General features: G+C 51.5%; 1 protein-coding gene across 2 annotated transcripts in view; it reads left to right on the forward strand.

The window, feature by feature from the left end:
- LOC149433141 (guanine nucleotide-binding protein G(I)/G(S)/G(O) subunit gamma-8-like) overlaps positions 1–12201 on the forward strand; it is a 37802-nt gene extending 25601 nt beyond the window's left edge. For both annotated transcript variants that reach the window (XM_089664599.1, XM_089664598.1), the window contains exons 2-3: positions 858–942; positions 11991–12201. In XM_089664599.1, coding sequence (XP_089520725.1) covers positions 859–942; positions 11991–12119 — 213 coding nt within the window. In that variant the 5' untranslated portion in view covers position 858 and the 3' untranslated portion in view covers positions 12120–12201. The remainder of the gene's footprint in view (positions 1–857; positions 943–11990) is intronic.
- Positions 12202–14627: the final 2426 nt, after the last annotated feature.

Consider the following 14627-nt stretch of genomic DNA (forward strand, 5'->3'; position numbering starts at 1 on the left):
TAATAGCCCCCCCAGCAGCAATAGACCCCCCCAGCAACAATAGATTCCCCTGCAACAATGCTTCCCCCATCAACAATAGTTCCCCTTTAGCAACAATAGTTCCCCCAGCAACAATAGATCCCCCCAGCAACAACAGACCCCCCAGCAACAATACATCCCCCATCAACAATAGTTCCCCCTCAGCAACAATAGTTCCCCCCAGCAACAATAGTTCCCCAGCAACAATAGTTCCCCCCAGCAACAATAGATCCCCCCAGCAAACAACAGACCCCCCAGCAACAATACATCCCCCATCAACAATAGTTCCCCCTCAGCAACAATAGTTCCCCCCAGCAACAATAGTTCCCCCCAGCAACAACAGTTCCCCCTCAGCAACAATAGTTCCCCCCAGCAACAATAGTTCCCCCCAGCAATAATAGATTCCCCTAGCTCACATAGCTGATGTGTCCAGCCAGGGACGCTGACTGTATGAAGGTAAGTATCAGGCTGTCCGGAGGGGATCCATCCAGGTACAGCATCTGCTGAGCACCTTTACCTGTAATTATCATCTCCGCAGAGCTCACCTGTCGCCTGGATACGCCCCCTTTGGGATATTCCGCCTGGATACGCCCCCCCCCCCGGGATAGTCCACCTCATCGCCCCTGGCCACCAATCACATCCCGGCTTCGGCTCTCTGTCAACCTTCGGATTGGTGGTTGTGGGAATATTTCAGATGGGTGAATGTGACATTCTCTGCAGGTGAACCTCCGAGGTCCATGTGTGTTATATGATGGATTCCCCGGCAGAGAATATTGGGTGAATTCACATTCACTGCCCAGTGAACACGCCGTAATCGTCACATTGTGAATCGTTTGCAGGATGTCCAACAACATGGTGAAGATTGCTGAGGCTCGCAAGGCCGTGGAGCAGCTGAAGATGGAGGTCAATATAAACCGCATGAAGGTAAGTGACCGCGCATGTCCATACGTGAGAGATGAGGGGTGCCGTATCCCTAACAACCAATCACATGGAAGCTTGCAGGACTTCAAGCGTAGCATCAGTTTGGCTAATGAGCTGACAAAAATGACCTCCCCCTCCCAGTACAGAGCTCCCCCCTCCATAATACAGAGCCAACAGCTGAGGTCATGTCCCCATGTTCTTCCTCCTAGGATTAGGTCATGTCCCCATGTTCTTCCTTCTAGGTTGAGGTCATGTCCCCATGTTCTTCCTTCTAGGTTGAGGTCATGTCCCCATGTTCTTCCTTCTAGGTTGAGGTCATGCCCCCATGTTCTTCCTCCTAGGTTGAGGTCATGCCCCCACGTTCTCCCTTCTAGGTTGAAGTCATGCCCCCACGTTCTCCCTCCTAGGTTGAGGTCATGCCCCCTATGTTCTTCCTTCTAGGTTGAGGTCATGCCCCTATGTTTTTCCTTCTAGGTTGAGGTCATGCCCCTATGTTCTTCCTTCTAGGTTGAGGTCATGCCCCTATGTTCTTCCTTCTAGGTTGACGTCATGCCCCCATGTTCTCCCTTCTAGGTTGAGGTCATGCCCCCATGTTCTTCCTTCTAGGTTGAGGTCATGTCCCCATGTTCTCCCTTCTAGGTTGAGGTCATGCCCCCATGTTCTCCCTCCTAGGTTGAGGTCATGCCCCTATGTTCTTCCTTCTAGGTTGAGGTCATGCCCCCATGTTTTCCCTTCTAGGTTGAGGTCATGCCCCCATGTTCTTCCTTCTAGGTTGAGGTCATGCCCCTATGTTCTTCCTTCTAGGTTGAGGTCATGCCCCCATGTTCTTCCTTCTAGGTTGAGGTCATGCCCCCATGTTCTCCCTTCTAGATTGAGGTCATGCCCCTATGTTCTTCTTTCTAGGTTGAGGTCATGCCCCCATGTTCTTCCTTCTAGGTTGAGGTCATGCCCCATGTTCTCCCTTCTAGATTGAGGTCATGCCATGTTCTTCCTTCTAGGTTGAGGTCATGCCCCTATGTTCTTCCTTATAGGTTGAGGTCATGCTCCCATGTTCTTTCTTCTAGGTTGAGGTCATGCCCCCATGTTCTTCCTCCTAGGTTGAGGTCATGCCCCCATGTTCTTCCTCCTAGGTTGAGGTCATGCCCCCATGTTCTCCCTTCTAGTTTAAGGTCATGCCCCCATGTTCTCCCTCCTAGGATTAGGTCATGTCCCCACATTCTCCCTCCTAGGTTGAAGTCTTGTCCCCATGTTCTTCCTTCTAGGATGAGGTCATGTCCCCATGTTCTTCCTTCTAGATTGAGGTCATGCCCCCATGTTCTTCCTTCTATGTTGAGGTCATGTCCCCATGTTCTTCCTTCTAGGTTGAGGTCATGCCCCCATGTTCTTCCTTCTAGGTTGAGGTCATGTCCCCATGTTCTTCCTTTTAGGATGAGGTCATGTCCCCATGTTCTTTCTTTTAGGATGAGGTCATGTCCCCATGTTCTTCCTTCTAGGTTGAGGTCATGTCCCCATGTTCTTCCTTTTAGGATGAGGTCATGTCCCCATGTTCTTTATCCTAGATTGAGGTCACGTCCTCATGTTGTTCTTCCTAGATTGAATTCTTGTCCACATGTTCCTTGTCCTAGATTGAGGTCACATTCACATTATCTTCTTCCTAGGTTGAAGTCATGTCCCCATGTTCTTCCTTCTAGGTTGAGGTCACGACCCCATGTTCTTCCTTCTATGTTGAGGTCATGACCCCATGTTCTTTATCCTAGATTGAGGTCATGTCCTCATGTTGTTCTTCCTAGGCTGAATTCTTGTCCACATGTTCCTTGTCCTAGATTGAGGTCAAAATTACCTTACATATCTTCTTCCTAGGTTGAGGTCACATCCCCATGTTCTTCTTCCTGAACTGAAGTCATGTCCCCATGTTCTTCTTCCTGAACTGAAGTCATGTCCCCATGTTCTTCTTCCTGAACTGAAGTCATGTCCCCATGTTCTTCTTCCTGAACTGAAGTCATGTCCCCATGTTCTTCTTCCTGATCTGAAGTCATGTCCCCGTGTTCTTCCTCCTAGGTTGAGGTCATGCCCCCATGTTCTTCCTTCTAGTTTGAAGTCATGTCTCCGTGTTCTTCCTGTTAGTGCAAGGTCAGGTCCCTATGTTCTTCCTGCTAAGCTGAAGTCATGTCCCCATGTTCTTCCTCCTAGCTTGAGGTCACGTGCTCATGCTGTTCTTCCTAGGCTGAATTCTTGTCCACATGTTCCTTGTCCTAGACTGAGGACACACTTCCATTATCTTCTTCCTAGGTTGAGGTCAGGTCCCCATGTTCTTCTTCCTGAACTGAAGTCATGTCCCCGTGTTATTCCTCCTATGTTGAGGTCATGTCCCTATGTTCTTCCTACTAGCTTGGGCTCATGTCCCCATGTTCTTCCTTCTAGATTAAGGTCACGACCTTATGTGCCTTCTCCTAGATTGAGGTCACATTCCCATGATCTTCCTAGGTTGAGGTCATGTCCCTAAGTTCCACTTCCTAGGTTGAGATCACATCCCCATTTTCTTCCTCCTAGGTTGAGATCACATCCCCATGTTCTTCCTCCTAGGTTGAGGTCATATCCCCATGTTCATTCTCCAAGGTTGAGATCATGCCCGTGTTCTTCTTCATAGGTTGAGGTCATGCCCCCGTGTTCTTATTTATTGGTTGAGGTAAAGCCCCTTTGTTTTTCCTCCTAGATTGAAGTCAGTTTCCCATGAGCTTCTTCTTAGGTTGAAGTCATATTCCTGTCTTTTTCCTCCTAGGTTGAGTCCCTGTATTTTTTTGCTAGGTTGAGGTCATGTCCTCATGTTCTTCTTCCTAGGTTGAGGTCATGTCCCCATTTTCTTTCTCCTAGGTTGAGGTCATGTCCCCATTTTCTTTTTCCTAGGTTGAGGTCATGTCCCCATTTTCTCTTTTCTAGATTGAGGTCACGTCCCTATGTTCTTCCTCCTAGGTTGAGGTCATGCCTGTGTTTTCTTCCTCTTAGGTTGTGGTCATGGCCAAGGGTTCTTCCTCTTAGGTTGAGGTCATGTCCCCATGTTCTTCCTCCTAGATTGAGGTCATGCCCCCATGTTATTCCTTCTAGGTTGAGCTCATGTTCCTGTGTTCTTCCTAGGCTGAAGTCACGTCCCCATGTTCTTCTTCCTAGGTTAGGGTCGTGTAACTGAGTTCTTCCTGCTAGGTTGAGATCATACCCTCATGTTTTTCCTCCGAGATTTAGGTCATGTCCCCATGTTATTCTTCCTAGGTTGAGGTGTGTCCATTTATTCTTACTGGTTCCTTTCCCCCTTTTCTTCCTCCTAGGTTACAGTCATGTCCATTCGTTCTTCCTGATAAGTTGAGGTCATGTCCCAGTGTTCTTCTTGTTAGTATAGGGCAGTGATGGCGAACCTATGGCACGCAGAGCCATCTCAGTGGGCACGCCAGAAGGAAGAGAGGAAGAGGAAGAGAACGCGCTCCTGCGCACCTCCGGGGGCGCGCACCGGGCGATCTCCGTGATCGCTGTGTCCTGCGGACACAGCTGATCACGTGACATGGTAAAAGGCCAATCACAGCGGCCTTTTACCACGTGATCAGCCGTGTCCAATGACGCGCTGATCACCGGGAAATGCAAATGCCGGTTCTCGGCTGCACTTTCCTCACGCTGTCAGATCGTGAGGAAAGTACTGCCGAAAACCGGCAGTTGTCAGAGCGGGGATGGCACCGATCATCAGGGTCACTGATCATCAGTGCCCTGATAATCGGTGCCCACCTGTGCCACACACAAGTTCCGCCCACTTGTGCCCAGGAATGCGCCCACCTGTGCCCAACAGTGCGCCCACCTGTGCCCAGCAGTGTGCCACCTGTGCCCAGCAATGCACCGTGTGCCCAGCAATGCACCCACCTGTGCCCAACAGTGCGCCCACCTGTGCCCAGCAATGCACCCACCAGTGCCCACCTGTGCCCACCAGTGCAGCCCAGCAGTGTTGCCAGTCAGTGCCACCAGTCAGTGCCCAGCGGTTGTACCAGTCAGTGCCCAGGCAGTGATGTCAGTCAGTGCCACCTATCAGTGCTGTCTATCAGTACCCATTATCAGTGTCGCCTATCAGTGCCACCTATCTGTGACACCTCATTAGTGCTGCCTATCAGTGCCACCCATCAATGATGCCCAGCAGTGCCGCCGGTCAGTGCCGTCTGTCAGTGCCTCCAGTTGGTGCTGTCAGTGCCGCTTATCAGTGCCCATCATTTCCTGCATATCAGTGCATCATCAGAGCCTCCTCATCAATGCTCACCAGTGCCGCCCCATCAGTGCTACCTATCTGTGCCGCCTCATCAATGCCCATCAGTGCTGCCTATCTGTGCCGCCTCATCAATGCCCATCAGTGCTACCTATCTGTGCCGCCTCATCAATGCCCATCAGTGCTACCTATCTGTGCCGCCTCATCAATGCCCATCAGTGCTGCCTATCAGTGCAGCCTCACCAACGCACATCAAAGAAGAAATATTACCTGTTTGCAAAATTTTAGAATAGAAGCAAAGGAAACCTTTTATGTTTTTAATTTTTTGCTCTTTTTTCATTTATAGTGCAAAAAATAAAACACCCAGTGGTGATTAAATACCACCAAAAAAAAGCTCTATTTGTGTGAAAAAATGATAAAAATTGCATATGGTTACAGTGTTGCATGACCGCACAATTGTCTTTGTTAAGTGCAACAGCACTGAAAGCTGAAAATTGTCCTGGGCAGGAAGGGGGTAGAAGTGCCCGGTAGGCAAGTGATTAATTCCAGTGTTGGCACTTTGAAATAAAAAAGTTTGTTTTGTGTTGCAGTTTGGGCACTCGGGCTCAAAAAGGTTCGCCATCACTGCCCTATAGGGTCATGTCCCCATGTTTTTCCTTCTAGATTGAGGTCATGTCCTCATGTTGTTCTTCCTAAGTGGAGGTCCTGTCCCCCTTTCTTCCTCCTTGATTGAGGTTACATTCCTATGAGCTTATTCTTAGTTTGAGGTCATGTCCCCAGGTTCTTCCTAGGTTAAAGTCATATACCTGTGTTCTTCCTCCTAGGTTGAGGTCACGTCCCTGTATTCTTCCTGCAAGGTTGAAATCATGTCTCCATGTTCTTCTTCCTAGGTTGAGGTCATGTCCCTGTGTTCTTCCTGTTAAGTTGAGGTCATGTCCCCTTGTTCTTTTTCTTAGGTTTAGGTCATGTCCCCATGTTCTTCCTCCTAGATTGAGGTTATGTTCCTGTGTTCTTCCTCCTAGGTTGAGGTCATGCCCCTGTTTTCTTCCTCTTAGGTTGAGGTCATGGCCCTGGGTTCTTCCTCTTAGGTTGAGGTCATGTCCCCATTGTCTTCCTCCTAGATTGAGGTCATGTACCCATGTTCTTCCTCCTAGGTTGAGCTCATGTTCCTGTCTTCTTCTTCCTAGGCTGAGATCATGCCCATTTTCTTCCTCTTAGATTGAGCTCATGTCCCCATGTCCTTCCCCTTAGATTGAGGTTATGTCCTGTGTTCTTCCTCCAACATTCAGGTCATGTCCCCTTGTTCTTCTTCCTAGGTTGAGGTCATGCCCCTGTTTTCTTCCTCTTAGTTTCTGTTCATGTCCCCATGTCTTTCCTCCTGGATTGAGGTCATGTCCCTGTGTTCTTCCTCCTAGGTTGAGGTCAAGTTCCCAAGATCTTCTTTTTAGGTTGAGGTCACGTCTGCATGTTCCTCTTCTTCTTTCTAGGTTGATGCCATGTCCTTTTGTTCTTCTTCCTACTGTAGGTTGATGCCATGTCCTTTTGTTCTTCTTCCTACTGTAGGTTGAGGTCATGTCCCCGTGTTCTTTTTCCTAGATTGAGGTCACATTCCCATGATCTTCCTGGGTTGAGGTCATGGCTTTGTGTTCTTGCTTCTGGGTTGAGGTCATGTCCCCATGTTCTTACTCAGACAAAAAAGTAAGCAACAAAACAACCCCTCCCCCCAAAACGGGGAAGACTCTATGAACCGCTTGGTCTTTTTCTTCCATCACATTTCTATGTCCCCATGTTTTTCTTCCTACGTTGAGGTCACTTCCCTGTATTCTTCATGCTAGATTGAGGTCATGTCCCTGCATTCTTCCTGCTAGGTTGTGGTCCTGCCCCAATGATCTTCCTCCTAGATTGAGGTCATGCTTCCATGGTCTTCCTCCTAGATTGAGGTCATGTCCCTATGTTCTTCCTCCTATGTTGAGGTCCTGCCCCTGTGTTCTGCCTCTTAGATTGAGCTCATGTCCCCATGTCCTTCCTCTTAGATTGAGGTTATGTCCTGTGTTCTTCCTCCAACATTCAGGTCATGTCCCCTTGTTCTTCTTCCTAGGTTGAGGTCATGCCCCTGTTTTCTTCCTCTTAGTTTCTGTTCATGTCCCCATGTCTTTCCTCCTGGATTGAGGTCATGTCCCTGTGTTCTTCCTGTTAGGTTGATGTCATATTCCCATGTTCTTCTTCCTAGATTGAGGTCATGTCCCTGTGTTCTTCCTCCTAGGTTGAGGTCAAGTTCCCAAGATCTTCTTTTTAGGTTGAGGTCACGTCTGCATGTTCCTCTTCTTCTTTCTAGGTTGATGCCATGTCCTTTTGTTCTTCTTCCTACTGTAGGTTGAGGTCATGTCCCCATGTTCTTTTTCCTAGATTGAGGTCACATTCCCATGATCTTCCTGGGTTGAGGTCATGGCTTTGTGTTCTTGCTTCTGGGTTGAGGTCATGTCCCCATGTTCTTACTCAGACAAAAAAGTAAACAACAAAACAACCCCTCCCCCCAAAAAAGGGGAAGACTCTATGAACCGCTTGGTCTTTTTCTGCCATCACATTTCTATGTCCCCATGTTTTTCTTCCTACGTTGAGGTCACTTCCCTGTATTCTTCATGCTAGATTGAGGTCATGTCCCTGCATTCTTCCTGCTAGGTTGTGGTCCTGCCCCAATGATCTTCCTCCTAGATTGAGGTCATGCTTCCATGGTCTTCCTCCTAGATTGAGGTCATGTCCCTATGTTCTTCCTCCTATGTTGAGGTCCTGCCCCTGTGTTCTGCCTCTTAGGTTGAGGTCATGTCATCCTGTTCTTTTCCCAGGTTGAGGTCACGTCCCCATGTTCTTCCTGCTGGGTTGAGGTCATGTCTCGTGTTCTTCCTGCTGGGTTGAGGTTACGTCCCCGTGTTCTTCCTGCTGGGTTGAGGTCATGTCTCATGTTCTTCCTGCTGGGTTGAGGTCATGCCCTCATGTTCTTACTATAAAATCATGTCCCCGTGTTCTTCCTGGTAAGTTGAGATCATGTCCCCATCTCTGAGAAGGACAAGGCCACCCCCCACCTGAAGACCCCCACAACCACTGCCCAGGGTTGTGGGGGTCTGCAGGTGGTTGGCTTAGTGGAATTTAAAAATCTCCATTATTATTAGGGGCTCAATGTCAGTGGGGGGGGGGGGGGTCACTCTCAGTATGGTGGGTCAGTGTGACGGGTTGCTTATGTCTGTTAGTGATGGTCCTATACAAAAATGTATAAAATATAAAGAACAAGAACGCCTTGCACCCCAAATCAGAGCTCAGAGCACCCCAAATCAGAGCACCCCAAATCAGAGCTCAGAGCACCCCAAATCGAGGCACAGAACACCTCAAATCAGAGCTCATAACACCCCAAATCAGAGCTAAGAACACTCCAAATCAGAGCACCCCAAATCAGAGCTAAGAACACTCCAAATCAGAGCACCCCAAATCAGGGCACAGAACACCCCAAATCAGAGTTCAGAGCACCCCAAATCAGAGCTAAGAACACTCCAAATCAGAGCACCCCAAATCAGGGCACAGAGCACCCCAAATCAGGGCACAGAACACCCCAAATTAGAGTACAGAGCACCCCAAATCAGAGCACAGAGCACCCCAAATCAAAGCACAGAGCACCCCAAATCTGAGCTCAGAACACTCCAAATCAGAGCACAGAGCACCCCAAATCAGGGCACAGAGCACCCCAAATCAGAGCACCCCAAATCAGGGCACAGAGCACCCCAAATCAGAGCTCAGAACACCCCAAATCAGAGTACAGAGCACCCCAAATCAGAGCACAGAGCACCCCAAATCAAAGCACAGAGCACCCCAAATCTGAGCTCAGAACACCCCAAATCAGAGCACAGAGCACCCTAATCTTTATGGGGGGGGGTCACTCTCAGTATGGTGGGTCAGTGTGACGGGTTGCTTATGTCTGTTAGTGATGGTCCTATACAAAAATGTATAAAATATAAAGAACAAGAACGCCTTGCACCCCAAATCAGAGCTCAGAGCACCCCAAATCAGAGCACCCCAAATCAGAGCTCAGAGCACCCCAAATCGAGGCACAGAACACCTCAAATCAGAGCTCATAACACCCCAAATCAGAGCTAAGAACACTCCAAATCAGAGCTAAGAACACTCCAAATCAGAGCACCCCAAATCAGGGCACAGAGCACCCCAAATCAGGGCACAGAACACCCCAAATCAGAGTTCAGAGCACCCCAAATCAGAGCACAGAGCACCCCAAATCGGAGCTCAGAGCACCCCAAATCAGGGCACAGAACACCTCAAATCAGAGCTCATAACACACCAAATCAGAGCTAAGAACACTCCAAATCAGAGCACCCCAAATCAGAGCTAAGAACACTCCAAATCAGAGCACCCCAAATCAGGGCACAGAGCACCCCAAATCAGGGCACAGAACACCCCAAATCAGAGTTCAGAGCACCCCAAATCAGAGCACAGAGCACCCCAAATCAGGGCACAGAGCACCCCAAATCAGGGCACATAACACCCCAAATCAGAGTACAGAGCACCCCAAATCAGAGCACAGAGCACCCCAAATCAAAGCACAGAGCACCCCAAATCTGAGCTCAGAACACTCCAAATCAGAGCACAGAGCACCCCAAATCACAGCACCCCAAATCAGGGCACAGAGCACCCCAAATCAGAGCTCAGAACACCCCAAATCAGAGTACAGAGCACCCCAAATCAGAGCACAGAGCACCCCAAATCAAAGCACAGAGCACCCCAAATCAGAGTACAGAGCACCCCAAATCAGAGCACAGAGCACCCCAAATCTGAGCTCAGAACACCCCAAATCAGAGCACAGAGCACCCTAATCTTTATGCACATAGCAGCAATATTATGCTTTTTATGGAAATGTATTTCATTCAGCCAATGATGAGGGTTATCCTGCTGACTGTATCAATGTTACCATTATATATATACAGAGCCTTGAAGAAGTTCCTCCCCGAAATGTCCCCCATGTTGTCATGTGACCACCAGAGCCATCCGTGTGTATGGATTGGGATTGGATGTGATGGACACAAAGTGGCAGATAATTGTGAAGTGGAAGGAGAATGAGAAATGGTTCCAACATTTGTGGCCAATAAATCTGTGAGAAGTGTGGCGGCATTTGTATTCGGCCCCCCGGAGTCAGTACTTTGTAGGACCCCCTTTGGCTGCCATTCCAGCTGCAAGTCTTTTTGGGGATGTCTCTTTGCACATCTAGAGAGGGACATTTCTGCCCGTTCTTCTTTGCAGAATCCCTCAAGCTGTCAGATTGGATGGAGGGCGTCTGGGAACAGCAATTCTCAGGTCTGGCCACAGATTCTCCATTGGATTTGGGTCTGGACTGTGATTGGTCCATTCTAACCCATGAAGATGCTTTGATGGGAACCATTCCATTGTAGGTCTGGCTGGATGTTTCGGGTCGTTGTCCTGCTGGAAGGGGAACCTCCGCCCCGGTCTCAGGTCTTCTGCAGACTCTAACAGGTTTTCTTCTAAGATTGCCCTGTATTTGGCTCCATCCATCTTCCCATCAACTCTGACCAGCTTCCCTGTCCCTGCTGAAGAGGAAGCATCCCACCATATGATGCTGCCACCACATGTTTCACGGTGGGGATGGTGTGTTCAGGGGGATGGGCGGTGTTATTTTTCTCCACACTTTTAGGCCGTAAAGTCCCATGTTGGTCTCCTCTGACCAGAGCCCCTTCTTCCACATGTTTGCTGTGTCCCCCACATGGCTTCTCACAAACTGCAGACGGGACTTCTTATGGCTTTCCTCCAACAATGGCTTCTTCTTGTCACTCTTCCATAAAGGCAGATTTGTGGAGTGACGACTAATAGTTGTCCTGAGGACAGATTCTCCCCCCTGAGCTGTGATCTCTGCAGCTCCCTCCAGAGTTCCCATGAGCCTCTTGGCTGCTCCTCTGATGAATGCTCTCCTTGCCCGGCCGGTCAGTTTTGGTGGACGGCCAGGTCTTGGTAGGTTGGCAGTTGTGCCGTACTCCTCCCATGTTCGGATGATGGATTGAACACAGCGCTCCGTGAGATGGGCAAAGCCTCGGGAGATTGTTTTATACCCTAACCCTGCTTTACACTTCTCTACAACTTTATCCCTGACCTGTCTGGTGTGTTCCTTGGCCTTCATGATGCTGTTTGTTCACTAATGTTCTCTAACCAAACCTCTGAGGGCTTCACAGAACAGCTGGATTTATCCTGAGATCACATGACACACCGAGGGGGGGGGGGCTCTATGTACTAATCAGGTGACTACTGAAGGCAGTTGGTTCCACTAGATTGTAGTTAGGGGATCAGAGTAAAGGGGGCTGAATACAAATGCCGCCACACTTCTCACAGATTTATTGGTCACAAATGTTGGAAACTATTTCTCATTTTCCTTCCACTTCACAATTATGTGCCACTTTGTGTCCATCACATCCAATCCTGGTTCTGGTGGTCACATGACAACATGGGGACATTTCAGGGGTGTGAAGACTTTTCCAGGCTCTGTATATACTGTCTCCCTGTTACCATATACTATGATATATATTGGGATTCCTCTTGGCCGTGATGCAGATCCGGACGCATGGCGGTCTGCCATTGATGTGATAAAACTCCGCCCACCTTCCCCTGACAGGACGATTCTGGGGGCGTTCTCTGTGAAGGGCGGAGCTGATTCAGGCGTTCCCGGTGTTTATTTTCCAGTTGTTTTATGTTCAGCAGTAGACCTGCACTGACTGAGTTGCATTGTGTGTCACCTCTCTCTTCCCCCCTCCAGGTGTCTGCGGTGGTCTCCGACATTATGACCTTCTGCCAGTCTCATGCCGTCTCCGATCCGCTCGTTGCTCCGGTTCCGGCAGCGGAGAATCCATTCCGGGACAAGCGATTGGTCTGCATCCTACTGTGAGATCCTTCCAGCCTTCCCCCTCCCCTCCCCCGCGGAATGTCTGGAAGTTCACATTGAAATAAATAAAAGTTGTCAGCTCCTGGCTGTGTCTGGTGTCGGGTTCTGTGTGTCGGCCAATCACCGGAGGGTCCGCCCCTTCATGGTGACTCCATTACATTGTTACATTGTTATCACTCAGATAGATATTATGGGGGCATTATATGTCTATGGACTGTGAATGGGATGCTGGGGCGCCGCCTGCTGGACACTGCCAGTACTGCGTCTCCTCCCGGTGGACTGGGGCTCCACCTGCTGGACTCTGCCAGTACTGCATCTCCTCCCGGTGGACTGGGGCGCCACCTGCTGGACTCTGCCAGTACTGTGTCTGCTCCCGGTGGACTGGGGCGCCACCTGCTGGACTCTGCCAGTACTGCATCTCCTCCCGGTGGACTGGGGCGCCACCTGCGGGACTTTTCCAGTACTGCGTCTCCTCCCGGTGGACTGGGGCGCCACCTGCGGGACTTTTCCAGTACTGCGTCTCCTCCCGGTGGACTGGGGTGCCAACTGCTGGACTCTGCCAGTACTGCGTCTCCTCCCGGTGGACTGGGGCGCCGCCTGCTGGACTATGCCAGTACTGCATCTCCTCCCGGTGGACTGGGGCGCCACCTGCTGGACTCTGCCAGTACTGTGTCTCCTCCCGGTGGACTGGGGCGCCACCTGCTGGACTCTGCCAGTACTACGTCTGCTCCCGGTGGACTAGGGCGCCACCTGCTGGACTCTGCCAGTACTGCATCTCCTCCCGGTGGACTGGGGCGCCACCTGCGGGACTTTTCCAGTACTGCGTCTCCTCCCGGTGGACTGGGGCGCCACCTGCTGGACTCTGCCAGTACTGCGTCTCCTCCCGGTGGACTGAGGCGCCACCTGCTGGTCTCTGCCAATACTGCATCTCCTTCTGGTGGACTGGGGCGCCACCTGCTGGACTCTGCCAGTACTGCAATGCCTCCTGGAGGACTGGGGCGCCACCTGCTGGACTCTGCCAGTACTACGTCTCCTCCCTGTGGACTGGGGCACCACCTGCTGGAATTTTCCAGTACTGCGTCTCCTCCCGGTGGACTAGGGCGCCACCTGCTGGACTCTGCCAGTACTACGTCTGCTCCCGGTGGACTGGGGTGCCACCTGCTGGACTCTGCCAGTACTGCGTCTCCTCCCGGTGAACTGGGGTGCCACCTGCTGGACTCTGCCAGTACTGCAATGCCTCCTGGAGGACTGGGGCGCCACCTGCTGGACTCTGCCAGTACTGCGTCTCCTTCCGGTGGACTGGGGCGCCACCTGCTGGACTCTGCCAATACTGCATCTCCTCCCGTTGGACTGGGGCACCACCTGCTGGACTCTGCCAGTACTGCATCTCCTCCCGGTGGACTGAGGCGCCACCTGCTGGACTCTGCCAGTACTGCATCTCCTCCCGGTGGACTGAGGCTCCACCTGCTGGACTCTGCCAGTACTAGGTCTCCTCCCGGTGGACTGGGGCGCCACCTGCTGGACTCTGCCAGTACTGCAATGCCTCCTGGAGGACTGGGGCGCCACCTGCTGGACTCTGCCAGTACTACGTCTCCTCCCTGTGGACTGGGGCACCACCTGCTGGAATTTTCCAGTACTGCGTCTCCTCCTGGTGGACTAGGGCGCCACCTGCTGGACTCTGCCAGTACTACGTCTCCTCCTGGTGGACTGGGGCGCCACCTGCTGGACTCTGCCAGTACTGCAATGCCTCCTGGAGGACTAGGGCGCCACCTGCTGGACTCTGCCAGTACTACGTCTCCTCCCGGTGGACTGGGGCGCCACCTGCTGGACTCTGCCAATACTGCATCTCCTTCTGGTGGACTGGGGCGCAACATGTTGGACTCTGCCAGTACTGCAATGCCTCCTGGAGGACTGGGGCGCCACCTGCTGGACTCTGCCAGTACTACGTCTCCTTCTGGTGGGCTGAGTCGCCACCTGCTGGACTCTGCCAATACTGCATCTCCTCCCGGTGGACTGGGGCGCCACCTGCTGGACTCTGCCAGTACTGCATCTCCTCCCGGTGGACTGGGGCACCACCTGCTGGACTCTGCCAGTACTGCATCTCCTCCCGGTGGACTGAGGCGCCACCTGCTGGACTCTGCCAATACTGCATCTCCTTCTGGTGGACTGGGGCGCCACCTGCTGGACTCTGCCAGTACTACGTCTCCTCCCGGTGGACTGGGGCGCCACCTGCTGGACTCTGCCAGTACTGCAATGCCTCCTGGAGGACTGGGGCGCCACCTGCTGGACTCTGCCAGTACTGCGTCTCCTCCCGGTGGACTGGGGCGCCACCTGCTGGACTCTGCCAGTACTGCAATGCCTCCTGGAGGACTGGGGCGCCACCTGCTGGACTCTGCCAGTACTGCAAAGCCTCCTGGAGGACTGGGGCGCCACCTGCTGGACTCTGCCAGTACTACGTCTCCTCCCGGTGGACTGGGGCGCCACCTGCTGGACTCTGCCAGTGCTGCAATG

Source organism: Staurois parvus, unplaced genomic scaffold, assembly GCF_062004578.1.
Source record: "Staurois parvus isolate SC_StPar_1 unplaced genomic scaffold, SC_StPar_1.0 ptg001959l, whole genome shotgun sequence".
NCBI lineage: Eukaryota > Metazoa > Chordata > Amphibia > Anura > Ranidae > Staurois > Staurois parvus.